Source organism: Thermobia domestica, chromosome 6 (genome assembly GCF_964235325.1).
Source record: "Thermobia domestica chromosome 6, izTheDome1.hap1.1, whole genome shotgun sequence".
Classification (NCBI taxonomy): domain Eukaryota; kingdom Metazoa; phylum Arthropoda; class Insecta; order Zygentoma; family Lepismatidae; genus Thermobia; species Thermobia domestica.
In genome coordinates, this window is record NC_137459.1 from 181,491,865 (window position 1) to 181,506,545 (window position 14,681).

Consider the following 14,681-nt stretch of genomic DNA (forward strand, 5'->3'; position numbering starts at 1 on the left):
AAATCCGTCATTTTGAATCAGACAAAAGTTTTAAACAAAACGCGTAACAGTGACACCTTATTAATAGCAAATTTTACCATAAATCCAACGGTATAACCATTTTTGCTTTATCATTAACCAGCATTTGTTATCGCATAAACAAGTTGCTAATTTAAATAAAAATGACCAAAGTGGAACTGAGTCATAATTGAACTTGGGTCTTTGGTGTTTTCCAGAAAAGTCCTCAATTAGTACAATCAATATGTAATTCAGAAAAGAGTGCATGACTTGCACAAATGCTCTGCTCACAGTGAGCACACCTGACACAGGCAATCGAGTTACACTTGACACATTTGTCGTTAACAATTCCGTCAAAGCAGTAGTCGTAAGAAGCGATCCATTTAACTTTGTGCTGGTTAATGATAAAGCAAAAATTGTTAAAAATGGTTATGGTAAAATTTGCTATTAATAAGGTCTCACTGTTATGCGTTTTGTTTAAAACTTTTGTCTGATTCAAAATGGATGATTTGAACATGGCCGCCATCAATGCAACTCTTACCATAGACCTAATATTTATCCACCTGCTTTTTATTTAATTATTATCATTAAAACAAAATTTACAAGGTGGGGTAAAGAACTAATACATATGCTGCAACAATATTTAATTTCCCTGTAACTTTTTACCAATTGCGCGTAAATCAAAATTAACGTCACCATTGTTCTTCTGATTAAATTTGAGTCTTAAATCATGTATCACATGACCCTATTCCTATTTTAAAAACTTAAGCTTGATTCAAAATGGCGGATTTCAAGATGGCCGCCGTCAGATATACCCTTACTATATGACTTCCCCCTAGTCCTAATATGTACCCATATATTTGTTATGCACCTTTTGTCGTTACAAGAGGTCTTACAGAGCTTTTACCTCCAACTGTATGAAGACTATTCTGTACTTCCATGTGATGTTCTGGTAGCTGTATCTCCTAAACCCCTGGAGCTTCGCACCTAAAACTTCACTGAAATACTAATCACATTTAGTACTACTTTTTCATGTGTGTCTCAGTCAGCAACTCGATTCACCCAAACGTAAGGTTTACTTGTGAGTTAGCACAAAGCAGGAAGGTTTTTAAAAAAGCCTTGTCACCACATTGAACAGCATGATCACTTATGAGGCATTCGAAAGGGGCTGGATCGTTGGGTTGCACGAGGCCGGCTGGGCGTTTCGTGCCATTTCTAGATGTGGGGCATTTCGATGTCACTGTAACCAGATGTTAGGACTAGTGGAACGTGAAGGCACCAACACACGACGTAAAGGTTCTGGTCGACCACGACAGATCTTAATACGAGAGGATCGTCGCATTGTGCGTGAAGCATTACATAACCTTGTGATGTTCGCGCTTATCATCCGGGCAAAACTAGTGGATTTCTACAACAACTTGTGCCATCTTGCACCGTGTCTCGACGACGTATAAACTGGATTGTGAGTGCACCGTCCTCTGCGTAGGTTTCCATTATAGAGGAGCCAGCAAGAGTAAGTTTCTGACAGCTCACAGTGGCGTTGCTACTACTAATGTGTCCCAAGTTTATAGGGACCGAGCGAAAAAGAGATCTAGAATAAACGCCTGCCTACCTACGCAATAAAAATATATTCAATTTATAAACAAAACATTTAAAAAAGTCTTGTACTTGTTGTGCAGTACGAAGCAAATTTCTCAATTTCAAAATATTGACATTCTAGAAGTGCATATTTTACTTTGGTTTTTATACTTAAAAAAGAGGGAAACTAAGATTAATATACATTATCTTGTTTTTACTCCAATCATCACGAATTTGAGTTCGGAAGATCACGGTAACCATCCGCTCTTAGATCTTGGGAGAACAATAATGTAGTGCTATGTCACACGTGAGAAACACCTTGCAGAAAACACAAGACAAACATCTGGAAACTCCTAGCTTCTCGGACACCCTGTGTAAAAGCATTGCACTTCTATTTCTTATGTGCAGCATAAAGCTATTGAAGAATAAACCAGAGCATGTGAATCAGCAACTGAACCGGTAATGTGTGTATGATTGTTTGTCTTTGTTGAAGTTTATCATTCCTTTTCAGCACCGAGAGTATATGAGATATGGATCTAGTTTAAGATGGAATCTGAACTACTTCAATGCGCTCAGTTTTTATAAATGCTCTATTACCTGTGTCGTTAAAGAAAATTCTATAATATTTGAAAAATAAATAAATAAACCGCTCTCTAAAATATATATAGTAGATAACACATATTTCTTCAAGTGAAAATTTTCAGTGTTCTTTTCTCCTTCCCGGTCTCATCTGGGGATAGAATTAAAACCTAACGTCCTCCAAAAATATAGCTACATAAGGTATAGGAAATATACAGGGTGTTTCAAACAAACACCGACAACGTTTGGAAGGTGATTCCAGACACCAAGATAAGGCAAAAAGTATAGACCAACGTGGGTGCACAAGTGTTTCCTTTCGGAGTTATAGGCTGCCGAAAACATGAAAAATGAACTTTAAAGGTTCATAGCTGCAATACTATAGGACCTACCGTAGTCGGCTTGAGACTTCACTTAGGAACTAATATATGCGCTATCCAAAAATACATCTTTCAGAATCCTACAGTACTCATGGAACAATTTTTCGAGAGAGGGTTTGGCTTCGGGCATATAATTTGAAGTACTCACTAACTACCTCTATAAAAATGTTGCGGAAGTACCGCAGAATTCTGAAACATGGATATTTGGATAGGACACATACTAGTTCCTAAGTGAAGTCTTAACCCGACTACGATAGGTCCCATAGTATTGGAGCTATGGACCTTTGAAGTTCATTTTTTTTCAAGTTTTTGGCAGCCTTTAACTCCGAAAGAAAGCATTTGTGCACTCAGGTTGGTCTATACTTTTTGTCTTATCTTGGTGTCAGGAATCACATCCCAAACGTTGTCGGTGTTGTTTTGAAACACCCTGTATATATTAATATATATATATATATATATATATATATATATATATATAGAGAGAGAGAGAGAGAGAGAGAGAGAGGGACTACATAATTTTTCGGAAACATTTTATATATTTATGAAATTAAACGTAAAAGAAATTGCTCTTTGCATTTTTGTTAATGAATCCTCTTAAGTAATTCACAGATTCATACAATTTATATCCAGACTTCACAGACCTGATTGTATTAAAATATACCAATCAATCTACTTTTGTCAGACCGTCAGGTCATTTAGCCGGGCGGTCAATACCTATTCCAGAAGAGGACTCATTTGATCCCCGACCAAATAAACCTAATAGTCTTCGTCTCCAACTTACTTGACTAGACAACTTTTAAGTTGAATCTAGAAACGGATTTAATTTCATCCTCGACCGGTTAAAGGAAATTTCTCTTTCAGCGCTAACTAGGCTGCTCCTACCTAAGATTTCTTTAAAAATGAAAAAGATAATAAATAAATCCAGCTATGCATCACTTAGATAACTGGGTATATATGTATATATAGCCTGCTTATTTCAAGAACGACATAACTTAAAAATCGCCCTTATTGACTTATGGGCAGAAAATGAAAGGTAGTCTTGACGTCTGCCTGGTAAAAATTTCAGAGATGTGATTTTAAAAGTGAGTGCTAGAGAGCACTTTGTGTCGTTCTTTCGCCCATTTCTTTCCTTTGCGTTACGAAACTTTAGACGCGTCTCCTGAAAAGTTAGAAATTTCGAGTTATGTCGTTCTTGAAATAAACAGCAGGCTATATATATATATTAAATGCCCCTTCAGTCTACATCATTTAGCCGTTCGGGTATTAAGGGAAAAGAACAGTTCCTCCTTTGAAGACGGTTCTTAAAACAGAAAAGATCTCCATCTGGTTCGTCGCATAATGATCGCCATCACGTTTTTCAAGTAGCTGAGGATATCTATCACACTTCCTTCTAAGCTCACTTATCCCAGAAGAAAAATTATCGTTGTTAGATTAAAAAGGAATCACGTAAGACAGCTGTTCAAAAAGTTAAGCGAAAATAATAATAAGAAGAATGAGAATAAGAATTCAAGTAAAAAGTAGACTACCTTATAGTAGGAGTCTGCAAAATAGAAATCCTTAATCTCGTAACCTAACTAAAAGTGACATTTTAGAAGATTAATAATAATAATAATGTTAGATTTTATCTTAGAACCAGTTACTCATTCTACGTGTAAGTCCGAATGAGAGGTAAAAATTTCATCCGCGGCACAGAGGGGTAAGGTTCTTGGGAAGGTGTTTAGAAGGCAGTGGTCAAAAATAAAGTGATCCTCCTCACAAGCAAGGACCGTATTTATACACACACGCTTCCAACTGACTAAGCTACCACACGTTCCACAGATTTATATATATAAATCATTTCATACCTCTTAAGACTAAAGACAAATCTACGGCTACTTTTTCATACTAAAAAGAAAAACAGCTCAACCACAAAATACTATATACAAAAGGAATAAGAAAATTTCAAAACTTTTAAAAAACGAATATATGTATAAAAACTAGCATTACCTGAGTATATACATCAACTATAAAAAGAAAAATTAATATATATATATATATATATATTTTTTTTTTATCGACACACTGGGAATCAAAACTACATGTACCAAAGACGCATGCGCTAGTCGCTACACCAAAGGACTGGTTTCTCCTGCATCACGTGCTGGCACAATGTTGACAGTGTCACTTGCTGATAAAGTTTCGCCGGTATTGCTTTCTTCAGTGTTACTTATTTCACATCAACAAGTATCTTATTAATGGCACTATCATGTCTCATATCCAGCTTCAAATCTTAAAGGATACTCACGCTGTGTCTGAATCTCCTCAAAGCTAAATGTCATTGAAACCGGAAAAGATACATGCAGAAAATGAATTAATTTTCTGTTATCTAATACACAAATACGAAAACGCAATTTCACTTAACAATTCTTTTGAAATGTCATAAAAGTAAACAAATAAGTTTTTCCATGATTTTTCATCCAATCCCCAGCTAAATACCTGAATGGTACCTACAAATTAGACCCTGGTCGATTACTCTCTAAGTTCTTTTCCCCAACAATCTGAATTTTTGACCCCTCCCCTATACGAACTCCCTCCCTCGGGCTAATCATTATTCTGACTGTCTTGCACTTTTACTCACTTCAGGCTACACACAAAAGTTCTCATTTCAAAAATTCAAGCTAGTGATTCTGTCAGTGTTTTCAGTTTGGAGGGTGCAAACCAAAATTGGATTATAAGTAGGATTTTACAAGTTTTCTGTTCAAGTATAACCGTAAAAATTCAAGTTGGTGTGTTTGTTTTCGAAAATTAGAGGATTTCTTCGTTATCGCGGCAGATTTCCTGACTGAAAAGGAAAATATTACAACTGAGTTAAGGTTATATAAATAGAAAATAAATTGCACTTTCTTTTACTTGATAAATATAATACTACAACCGGTATTGTCAAATTTATCTGCATTCTCTTCTCTATAAACCAAGTATATTTATCATCAATCAGATATATATTTAGAGCAGAAAGCAAATAAATAAGTACAACCATTCATACTAATAATGTACTGAAAGCGTTCGTAGCTGCATGGAAGCCTTACTTGATGTTACAAGTTCCAGTGGTCAAAAAAGGTACCATTTCTAGTATGAAAGATGCAAACAGTTATAGAATGATAATTTATGAATGCTTATAAATATAAAAGAAAATTTCTTACCATTGGATTGTCTTCTGTTTCACTGAAATACTTCATACAACACAGCAAAGGAAAACCAGAGAGGAACACATGCTCCAAATGCATTATCTTGAGTAACATGTGGATAATACACCACCTTCCTCTAACGAGAAACGTTTAAAACCAAAAGCATCTCACCTGAGTCTTTTATGCATCTTTGGGATAAAAAAGCATGTAGCATCGATTAACTTTGAGGTGTTAAAAAAATAAATAATATTACCGCCTCAAATGTTGTTACGCACGAAAGGGTTAAGAGTGACGTCGTTGCATTACCAGAAAAGTGTGATTTGTGACTAAAACAGAGTTTGGAGTTCTCAAATGTATCCAAAGAAAGTAAGTTTGAAATACCGAATAACATGAAAAGTGCTAAAGTAACTAGCTGTCTGAAAGGATACATAACTATGTTATCACTTGCTAGACCCTTTGGGTGAACTCTGCTGTGTGAACGGGAGTTTATTGTTCGAAGAAACTTTTCTTCTGACAGAGGTTTTCATCCAGGGGCAACCAAGGCTTTACGAAGATTATACTTCAAATATGAAGGAACCTTTATGCATAGGCTTGGGAGTGGAGTGCTTACACCTGAACAAAAGTTTGAGTTCAATTCTATCACATGTGAAATTTGTAATGAGCCAGCACTATGTGCGTAAGTTTTTCCAGGTGTGCACTCTTCCTCATGCTTTATTGCACCAGTTATTTAATCCTCATTCGTTTTAATTTTTCATTGTCTGTATTAATCTAACACATAATGTGCAATTTAACTAGTACGTATTTCATTCATGATGGAAACTATTCGTATGTGAAATGCTTCATTTGTACAAACGTTGAATTTCCAGTTTGTTAGATTGCAAATTTCTTGCCATAAAGTATTAATTATGTTTAAAATTGGTAGGATTAAGATAGTTTACGAAGAACTTGTGTAGTGTAAGACATGCGGTTTACAAGAGAAGAGTTTTGTATAACTAAGTCCTATATATGATTGATTTGCACACTATGCACACTATTGTACGTAAGGTCAGTGGCATTAATACTTTACTATTTTTCCATTTCTAGTGGAAGGCATTATTACTGGAATACCGAGACAGATCAAGTATCGTGGCTGCCCCCTAGACATCCTCGTGCAAAAATCACGTTTCCAGCTGCTCGTTTCAGGGAGGAACTACAAGTGATGCCAATGGAAGATGAAGAATTGGAGGAAGATGAAATGCTTAGTGAAGACGAATCTGAGTCAGAGGTGTGATTTTTATTTATCTCATTTAACGTTGTTCGCACTTAACGCCATACAAGTAACAGCACTTTGTAGAATAACTTCTTCATATTTCTAAAACTCAGTCACCTTTGTCTGTAGTTCTTTATTTGAATTGCGTATTGCAGCAGGGGATGTGAGTTACATTTTTAAATACATTAGTTTCTAGTACATTCTAATTGTATTCCGATAAAGCCTTCTTTTAGCGCAGAAAGGATGTGAGTCACAAAAATCTGTTTCAAAAATCAGTCCATGAAAGTTATGGACCCTGAGATTTTTAGATATTTCTCCCAAAATTATCCGACGGGGACTTATATCTCCTTTTGCGAAAAATTATACAATTAAGGCGAGATTAAAAAGCGATAATAATGAATAGATGGCCGCACTTTGCCCCCATCTTTCCAATGTATTTTTGTAGGGAGCGACAATATTCAATTGCAATTTAATCAAGTGCAAAAGATATTCAGTCTTTGACCAAAGAGAAATTGAATAAATAATCAGAATAATGTTTTTTTTTTTTCGGCTAGCATACGCTAGCTTAAAATATATAAAACGATAATCATGCCTGTTGTTCTGTATGGTTGTGAAACATGGTCGCTTACTCTGAGGGAAGAACATAGACTGAAAGTATTTGAGAACAGGATCCTGAGAAGAATATTCGGACCCAAGAGGAACGAGAATGGGGAATGGCGGAAGCTTCATAACGAGGAACTACATAGTTTATACGGTTTACCCAACATTGTTAGGGTCGTCAAGTGTAGGAGGCTTAGGTGGGCAGGTCATGTAGCTAGAATGGAAGAAAGTAGAAACGCTTTCAAAGTCTTGACTGGTAGACCCATAGGAAAACGACCATTAGGAAGACCTAGGCGCAGATGGGAGGACAATATTAAGATGGATCTCGCAGAGATAGGAATACAAAGTAGAAACTGGATGCAATTAGCTAAGGATAGAAGTCAGTGGAGAGCTTTTGTGAACGCGGCACTGAACCTCCGGGTTCCATAGGCCAGAGAGTTAGTTAGTTAGTTAGTTAGCATACGCTAGCTACTGCCCGAAGAGAGTTACGCCCTCTGTAGGGGAAGAGATGTAAAAGTACTATTGAACTTAATTGGAAAACAATAGATGGGCTATGGGTAGTGAAGAATCTTTATTAACAGTCAATTGAGGTCATTATGATTTTATAACCATAATCATGCGGAGTAAGGTACAGATGGAAAGGAGCATCAAGGCTGTAATGAAAGATGAATGAAGTGCAGTTCACATCACAACACATAGGTTCTGTTAGTATAACAAATGTGTGTTATCTTCTCGCCTAGGGGCGACGCTAGGCATTAATGAAGACAAGGGTGCCCTGTTAAAACGGTAGGTATTACGGTGCATATGATGGCCAAACATGAGTAAGATGAGCATCGGAAGAGTATGGTTGATAGTATATACTGTCAGGGTGGTCTGGAGGAATGGTGTAGCGGTACAGAGTAAGCAGTAATGAAAGTGGAGGAGTGAGAGCAGCAGAGGAGGAGAAACTACGAGCATATTCTTCGAAAGTTTGCTGTAGGAGGGAATGATTGGACTGCAGACGGCGGGTAATATATTTTGTGCGAAGTGTTTCCAGATGGTACAGAGTGTGCAGGAATGTGAGGCGAGCATAGAGGTCCCGGGTTAGACTGGGCAACTTAATGCGAAAAGCGATGCGCAAGGCATGGCGTTCAAGAATGGGTAGTTTTTCATAGTATGATACTGGTGCAGATAACCAGGCTGTGAAACCGTAGACCAGTATAGGTCGCAGAAAAACTTTATACGTGTTCAGGATAGTAGGTGCAGAGAGCCCCCAGGATGTTCCAGCAAGGCTTTTCAGTAAATTTAAACGACCATATGTCTTTTTTGAAATATCTTGAAGATGTGCCGACCAGGTAAGGCGGTGATCGAAAGTAAGGCCAAGATATTTGACAGTACGAGAAAGGTTGAGCGGTACCTCTTGAACAGTGAGATTCAAGAGACTGGGGTTACGGTGTATACGAGAACGGCATGTTGGAGATTGGAATACAGTAGCTTGAGTTTTAATCGGAATTTATTTTCAAGCGCCAGTGAGAGCACCAATCGACAAAGGTATTGATTGCGTCTTGTAAAGAATGTACAGAATGTACAGTAATGGTGACAAAGCAGATCCTTGTGGAACCCTGGAGTGAAGGAAAATTGGAACAGAGTAACTGGAATTTATGTAGACGTAGGCCAGGCGACAGATGAGAAAATTAAAAATGAAGCGAAGATACGCAATAGGTAATCGGAGTTGCTTCAGTTTGAAAATAAGAGCTGGATGCCAGACCTTATCGAATGCCTTTTCTAAGTCAAACAGGACCCAGCAAGATGGATGTCCTGTGTTATAATGGTTGTAGATGGAATTGGTAAGGCGAAGAAGTTGGTCGTTGATGCTGAAAGAGGGTCTAAAACCAGCTTGTGCGAGGGGAAGCTTGTTGTGAAGTGCCAGAGATCAGTGAAGACGTTTAACGAGGATACGTTCCAGAATTTTGCAAAATGTTGATGTTAATTGAATGGGGCGGTAAGAACTGACAGTGTGTGCAGGTTTGCCTGGTTTGAGAAACATAAGAGTTTTAGATGTTTTCCAGACAGCAGGGATATAGCCCGTACGAAGAATAAATGTACGAGGATCATTCAATAAGTAAAGAGAGAGTCTATATTTTTAACACTAATCATTTTTTTTCAGGGGTGTTAGCTGGCAACCTTGGGATATGCTCTGATCTGCTGTTTCGTAATTTTATGTCAACATAACTTCAAAAATATCAATTCATCATGGCAAGTCCTCTAGAAGATTGCACCTTAAAAGAACAGCGCTCAGTCATTAGGTTTTTAGTCGCAGAAGGTGTAAAACCAAGTGAAATTTTTTCTCGAATGTTGAGACAGTACGGTAACAGTTGTATGAACCGTGCGAATGTGTACAAGTGGGTTGATCGGTTTAAAAGTGGCCGAACAAGTGTAGGTGATGAACCCCGATGTGGACGTCCAGTGGAAGTTTCTGGTTCTTCGTTGGAATCGAGGATTGACGGACTTATTCGTGATAACAGAAGAATTACTGTTGAAATGATAGCTGAGGAAGTTCAAGTAAGTGTTGAAACTGTTCACAATGTCATTAGGAACATTTTAAAGTACAGAAAAACGTGTGCCAGATGGGTTCCCAGACAGCTTACTGACGCTCATAAAGAATCAAGGCTTTCCATTTGTCAAGCCTTAACGCAACGAAGTTTGATTGAAGGAGACGCTTTTTTTTTTGAAAGAATAGTGACTTGTGACGAGGCCTGGATCCATCACTACGACCCTGAGACCAAAAGGCAGAGTATGGAGTGGAAACACACTAGCTCTCCAGTTCGTAAAAAATTCAAGGTTCAACCTTCCGCTGGTAAAGTGCTGCTGACCATCTTTTGGGACTCACAGGGTCCAATCTATTGCGATTTCCTTGAAGATCAGCGAACTATCAATAGCCTATACTATTCTGAGATGCTAGAACACAAAATTAAACCAGCTATCAGGAGCAAACGCCGTGGACTCTTGTCAAAAGGAGTCATTCTTCAGCACGATAACGCCCGCCCTCATACAGCCCATTTGACCCGAGATAAGCTTCAAGAATTGGGTTGGGAGGTCTTATCTCATCCTGCCTACAGCCCAGACCTCGCCCCATCTGATTTTTACTGTTTGGACCACTCAAAGACGCCCTACGTGGAAAAAAGATTTGCTAACAATGAGGAAGTTAAGGCAGCGGTGCAAAGGTGGCTTCGGGGTAAATCGAAAGATTTCTTCGCCAAGGGAATTAGGAAGCTGCAAGAAAGATGAGACAAATGCATAACTGTAAAGGGTGATTATATTGAAAAATAGCCTTAGTTTTGAAAGATTGAAATAAATCTTTATTGAGCTATAGCAATTTGTCTCTTTACTTACTGAATGCCCCTCGTATATATAAGTGAAAGCAAATATAAGACAGCATAGGGGCTTTCTCGAACGTGCCTGTATGTAATAGAGTCCATGCCCGGAGCAGTGTTACGCCTATGAGCAACAACAGAAGTGATGTTAGATATCAAGATTGGCGCAGTAAGGGGATTATTTTCGGGAAGAGTGTGCTGACTATTAGGCTGTAAAAGCGGAGAGTCCAGATTTAACTTGTCGACGGGGTGAGGACGATGAGGAAAATCAAGTGTTGGTGGTGTAAATATGTCCTGAAGGTACTGTGCAAAAGCATTAGCCTTGTCAGTATCAGTATGAAGAGGCGTATTATTGTCGATAAGAGGGTAAGTTGTTCGAGTATTTTGCCCAATGAGTTGGCGAAAACTCTTCCAATACTGCGTTGGATGAGAAAGAGAACCGAAATGATTGCAAGTTTTAATCCAGCACCGTAGTTTGTAAGCTCTGAGATAGTTGTGGACGGTACGTTGAAGTTGTCGGTGGTGAAGCAAGGAGTCTGGGTTGCCAGTAGCAACGAAATCCCTGTACAACTGACGAGAACGTTTTACCAACGGCATGTATGTGGAGGCAAAGATGGTTGAAAGCCAGAAGTAGTAGATGTAGGAATGTATTTGGCAGTAGCATTTTGCATGACAGTAGTCAGAGATTCGAGACAATGATAGAGGTCTGATTCGGTACTTGGTGGCGATAGATCAGAAAGATTTTCTATGAGATGCGATCTGTATGCAGTCCAATTTGTCTTATCATAGCGATAAGTAGTTCGTGGAGGTATATCCTGAGAAGTAGCTGAGCGAGTTGCAATAAGGAGTTTGATAGGAGCATGATCGCTGCCAATAAGATCAAGAACCTCAACAGAGCTACGATGAGATATGTTGCTCGACACAATAACTATATCCGGGGTAGTCTGGCTAGAAGGCCTGGTAGGTTTCGGCAGTGGTAGTGTCACACCGGTAGTATGGCTAGTGATGTAATTGAGGAACTTCTCTCGGTGAGTGGCCGACCGGTTATGTAAATTAACATCTGCCATGATTATGTAGGTGCGAAAATTATTCGAGACGTATTGAAAGAAACTGAGTGGAATGTCATGACCAGGACGGATATATAAAGTCGCAACTGTTACATAGAGTTCCTTATAGTATAAGAACGTGATAAGATGTTCAGGAAGATTGTGCAAAAGTAGCGAATGACTGCGAAATGGAATTGAAGGAGAGAATCCAATCGCAACTCCCCCGTTGGCTCGCCTAGCTGCTATGGTGCTATCATGTCGTAATAATTGAAATGTGGGTATGCGGCGTGTCAGGTTATGTCTGAGATGTGTCTCATTGAGAATAAAGGCATGGATCTTTTCTTCAAGCAGAAGAGCTTCAAAGAGCGGCTTGTGTTGTGGCAAAGAACGGATGTTCAAAAACAAGAATGAGAGAGCCATAATGCAATGAAGAGTGATAAGATGGCTGTCAAACTTCGGTTTCCAGTACATTAGAATGATAATATACATGATTGCCGGAATATGTAGGACAGATGTTAGCTTGGAAAATTGCCTTGGCTGCGTACTGAATTTGTTGAGCGATGTGGTTACGTAAGAACGGATGGATGTTTTGTAAGGAGAGAGTGAGAAATTTTAAAAGCTGATGGACACTTACAGGCTGTTGGAGTGCTGGATTTGTAGGTGGTTGGATTTGTTCAGGTATGCGCAGTGGCACTACTGTCTCTGGTTTTGAGGGTTCAGGAGCAGATTTGGATTGGCACTTATAGCTGTATATTGGATGGCAATTTTCTTGACATGTGGAGCATGTCGGAGGTGATTTCAAATTAGAACAGCTACGTGTAGGATGTGGACCCGAACAGTAGCCACACTTAAACGGGTTCCTGCACTGAGAAGTAAAGTGCTGACCATAGACTTGACAGCGCTCACAGCGAATAGGTAATGGAGAAGTGCGAGAAGGTTCCACACGATGACGCTGTTTGTAAATATATGCACCACGAGTAAGCAAGTCATCAATACTCTGTTGTGAATTGGTAAGGACACGCACCATGTAGGTGGGACCATGGTCGCCTTTGATCCGGATACATTTGATGATAGTGTAGCCTTCTAGTTTGAGTTCTTCAAGGATCTCATCATCAGTATAGCTCGGATCTACCCCGCGAATAACAACAGATAGAATGCGTGATTTTTTTCAGTGGTGGTGGCTGTTTGGTGCGTTAGCCACTGAGCTTGGTCATAGTAGATTTTGTTCCGAAGATCTCGAAGCTAAACTTGTTCCGTATTGTACGGAGAAATTCTGGATCAGGTGTCTTGATAATCAGTCCGTTCCTGGTCTTTACGATCTGGGCGATAGTGGCACGAGGCATGCACTTAGTAATCTGAACAAAAAGTAGTTTTGTATTAGTAAATTTCGGATCAAAGTTCTGAAGAAGATAAGAATAGAGTGAAAGTCGACTCGGTGGAGGCAGATCAGGAAATTGCTTATCGTCTCGAATGTCGATATGCATTGAAGATTCAGAACTAGCATCGTTGATCTTATGCTGTCGTTGAGCAGGTGGCAGTTTGGTTGATGCTACTGGAGAACGGGAACGAGCTGAAGAGCCCTGGCTGGAAGAAATCCGTTCCAGTGACTGACATCTCCGTCTTACCGATTTCGCGGAAGAGCAAGAGGGTTGCGTTACAATTGGCGGTAAACCAGGATGTTGGCCAGACACAGGTTGAGATGCCATAAAGCAAGTCTGGGCTGCTGATAGTTTCAGTAAGTCGCAGTGAAGAAGATGATGGTGATGAGGATGATGAAGCTAAGCTTCCAAAAATATGTACACTGATATGTACGGTAAGCCAGTCTCCACTTGGGTGAAACCCTTAGTCTCTCTCACTCTCTCGCCCGTAACTAAGACTTACCGTGCTTGCGTCCACAAGCACGTAATAATCCTAGCCTAGACTTGACACTGCAAGCAATGCCTCCAGTGAGAAAGCTGGATACTAGAGCCACAATAATGCGTGGAGAGACCTTTCATTGTCGAGTCCATTTAATTTTACTCTTCAGGAACATGCTCCCAATATTGAAACACTCACAACAATGAAAGAACCAAAAAATCAGATTGTTATTTTCACAGATTATTTTATGATTATTTATTCAACTTGTTCTTAGTGAAAGTTTGAATGTTAATCTTTCGGATTTGATTGAATTATTGTGATTGTTGTCATTCCCTACAAAATACATTGGAAAGATAGGAGACACGTGCTATCGTCTATTAATTTTAGTCGAACCTTTACGCTTACCTTAATATCTTGATCTTTCATTGTGAAGTAGATTTCGATTCACTCATGTCATTTTATTCAGAGAAAGGATACACTATAGTCCGCGTCACCCGAATTGGCGTGTGGCATCAGCCAATAAGCTCGCAGTGCGATGTTACCGAACCGTCATGGAGGAATCTAATCATTCGTAATAGATTTTGTTAGTATTTATGGACAACTAGCAGCGTTCACCCCGCTTCGCTGCGGTCACCCCGGAACGCAATAAACTTTGTTACTTAGATAATTTTTACTTTTTCGCTTTCAAGTGATATGATAAAAACCATAGAAGATTGCAGTAAATCTTAACATTATATCGCCTGTCATTTATGTTAACCCGCCCCGCTTCGCTGCGGTCATCCCGGTGCTGGCATATTGTAAAAGTGTCTGTAAAAATAAGCAAATCAATTAAAAAATTTTAAACAGAAGATTCAAGCTATTTTCCGCTGTATATCGCCTGT

The 14,681-nt window shown here is 39.0% G+C and overlaps 1 protein-coding gene across 1 annotated transcript in view; it reads left to right on the plus strand.

Annotated features, from left to right (window-relative positions):
* The window catches only part of LOC145688347 (polyglutamine-binding protein 1-like), a 74,510-nt gene that overhangs the window by 39,020 nt on the left and 20,809 nt on the right, over positions 1–14,681 (plus strand). The window contains exon 4 of the mRNA XM_081762488.1: positions 6,779–6,959. Coding sequence (XP_081618614.1) covers positions 6,779–6,959 — 181 coding nt within the window. The remainder of the gene's footprint in view (positions 1–6,778; positions 6,960–14,681) is intronic.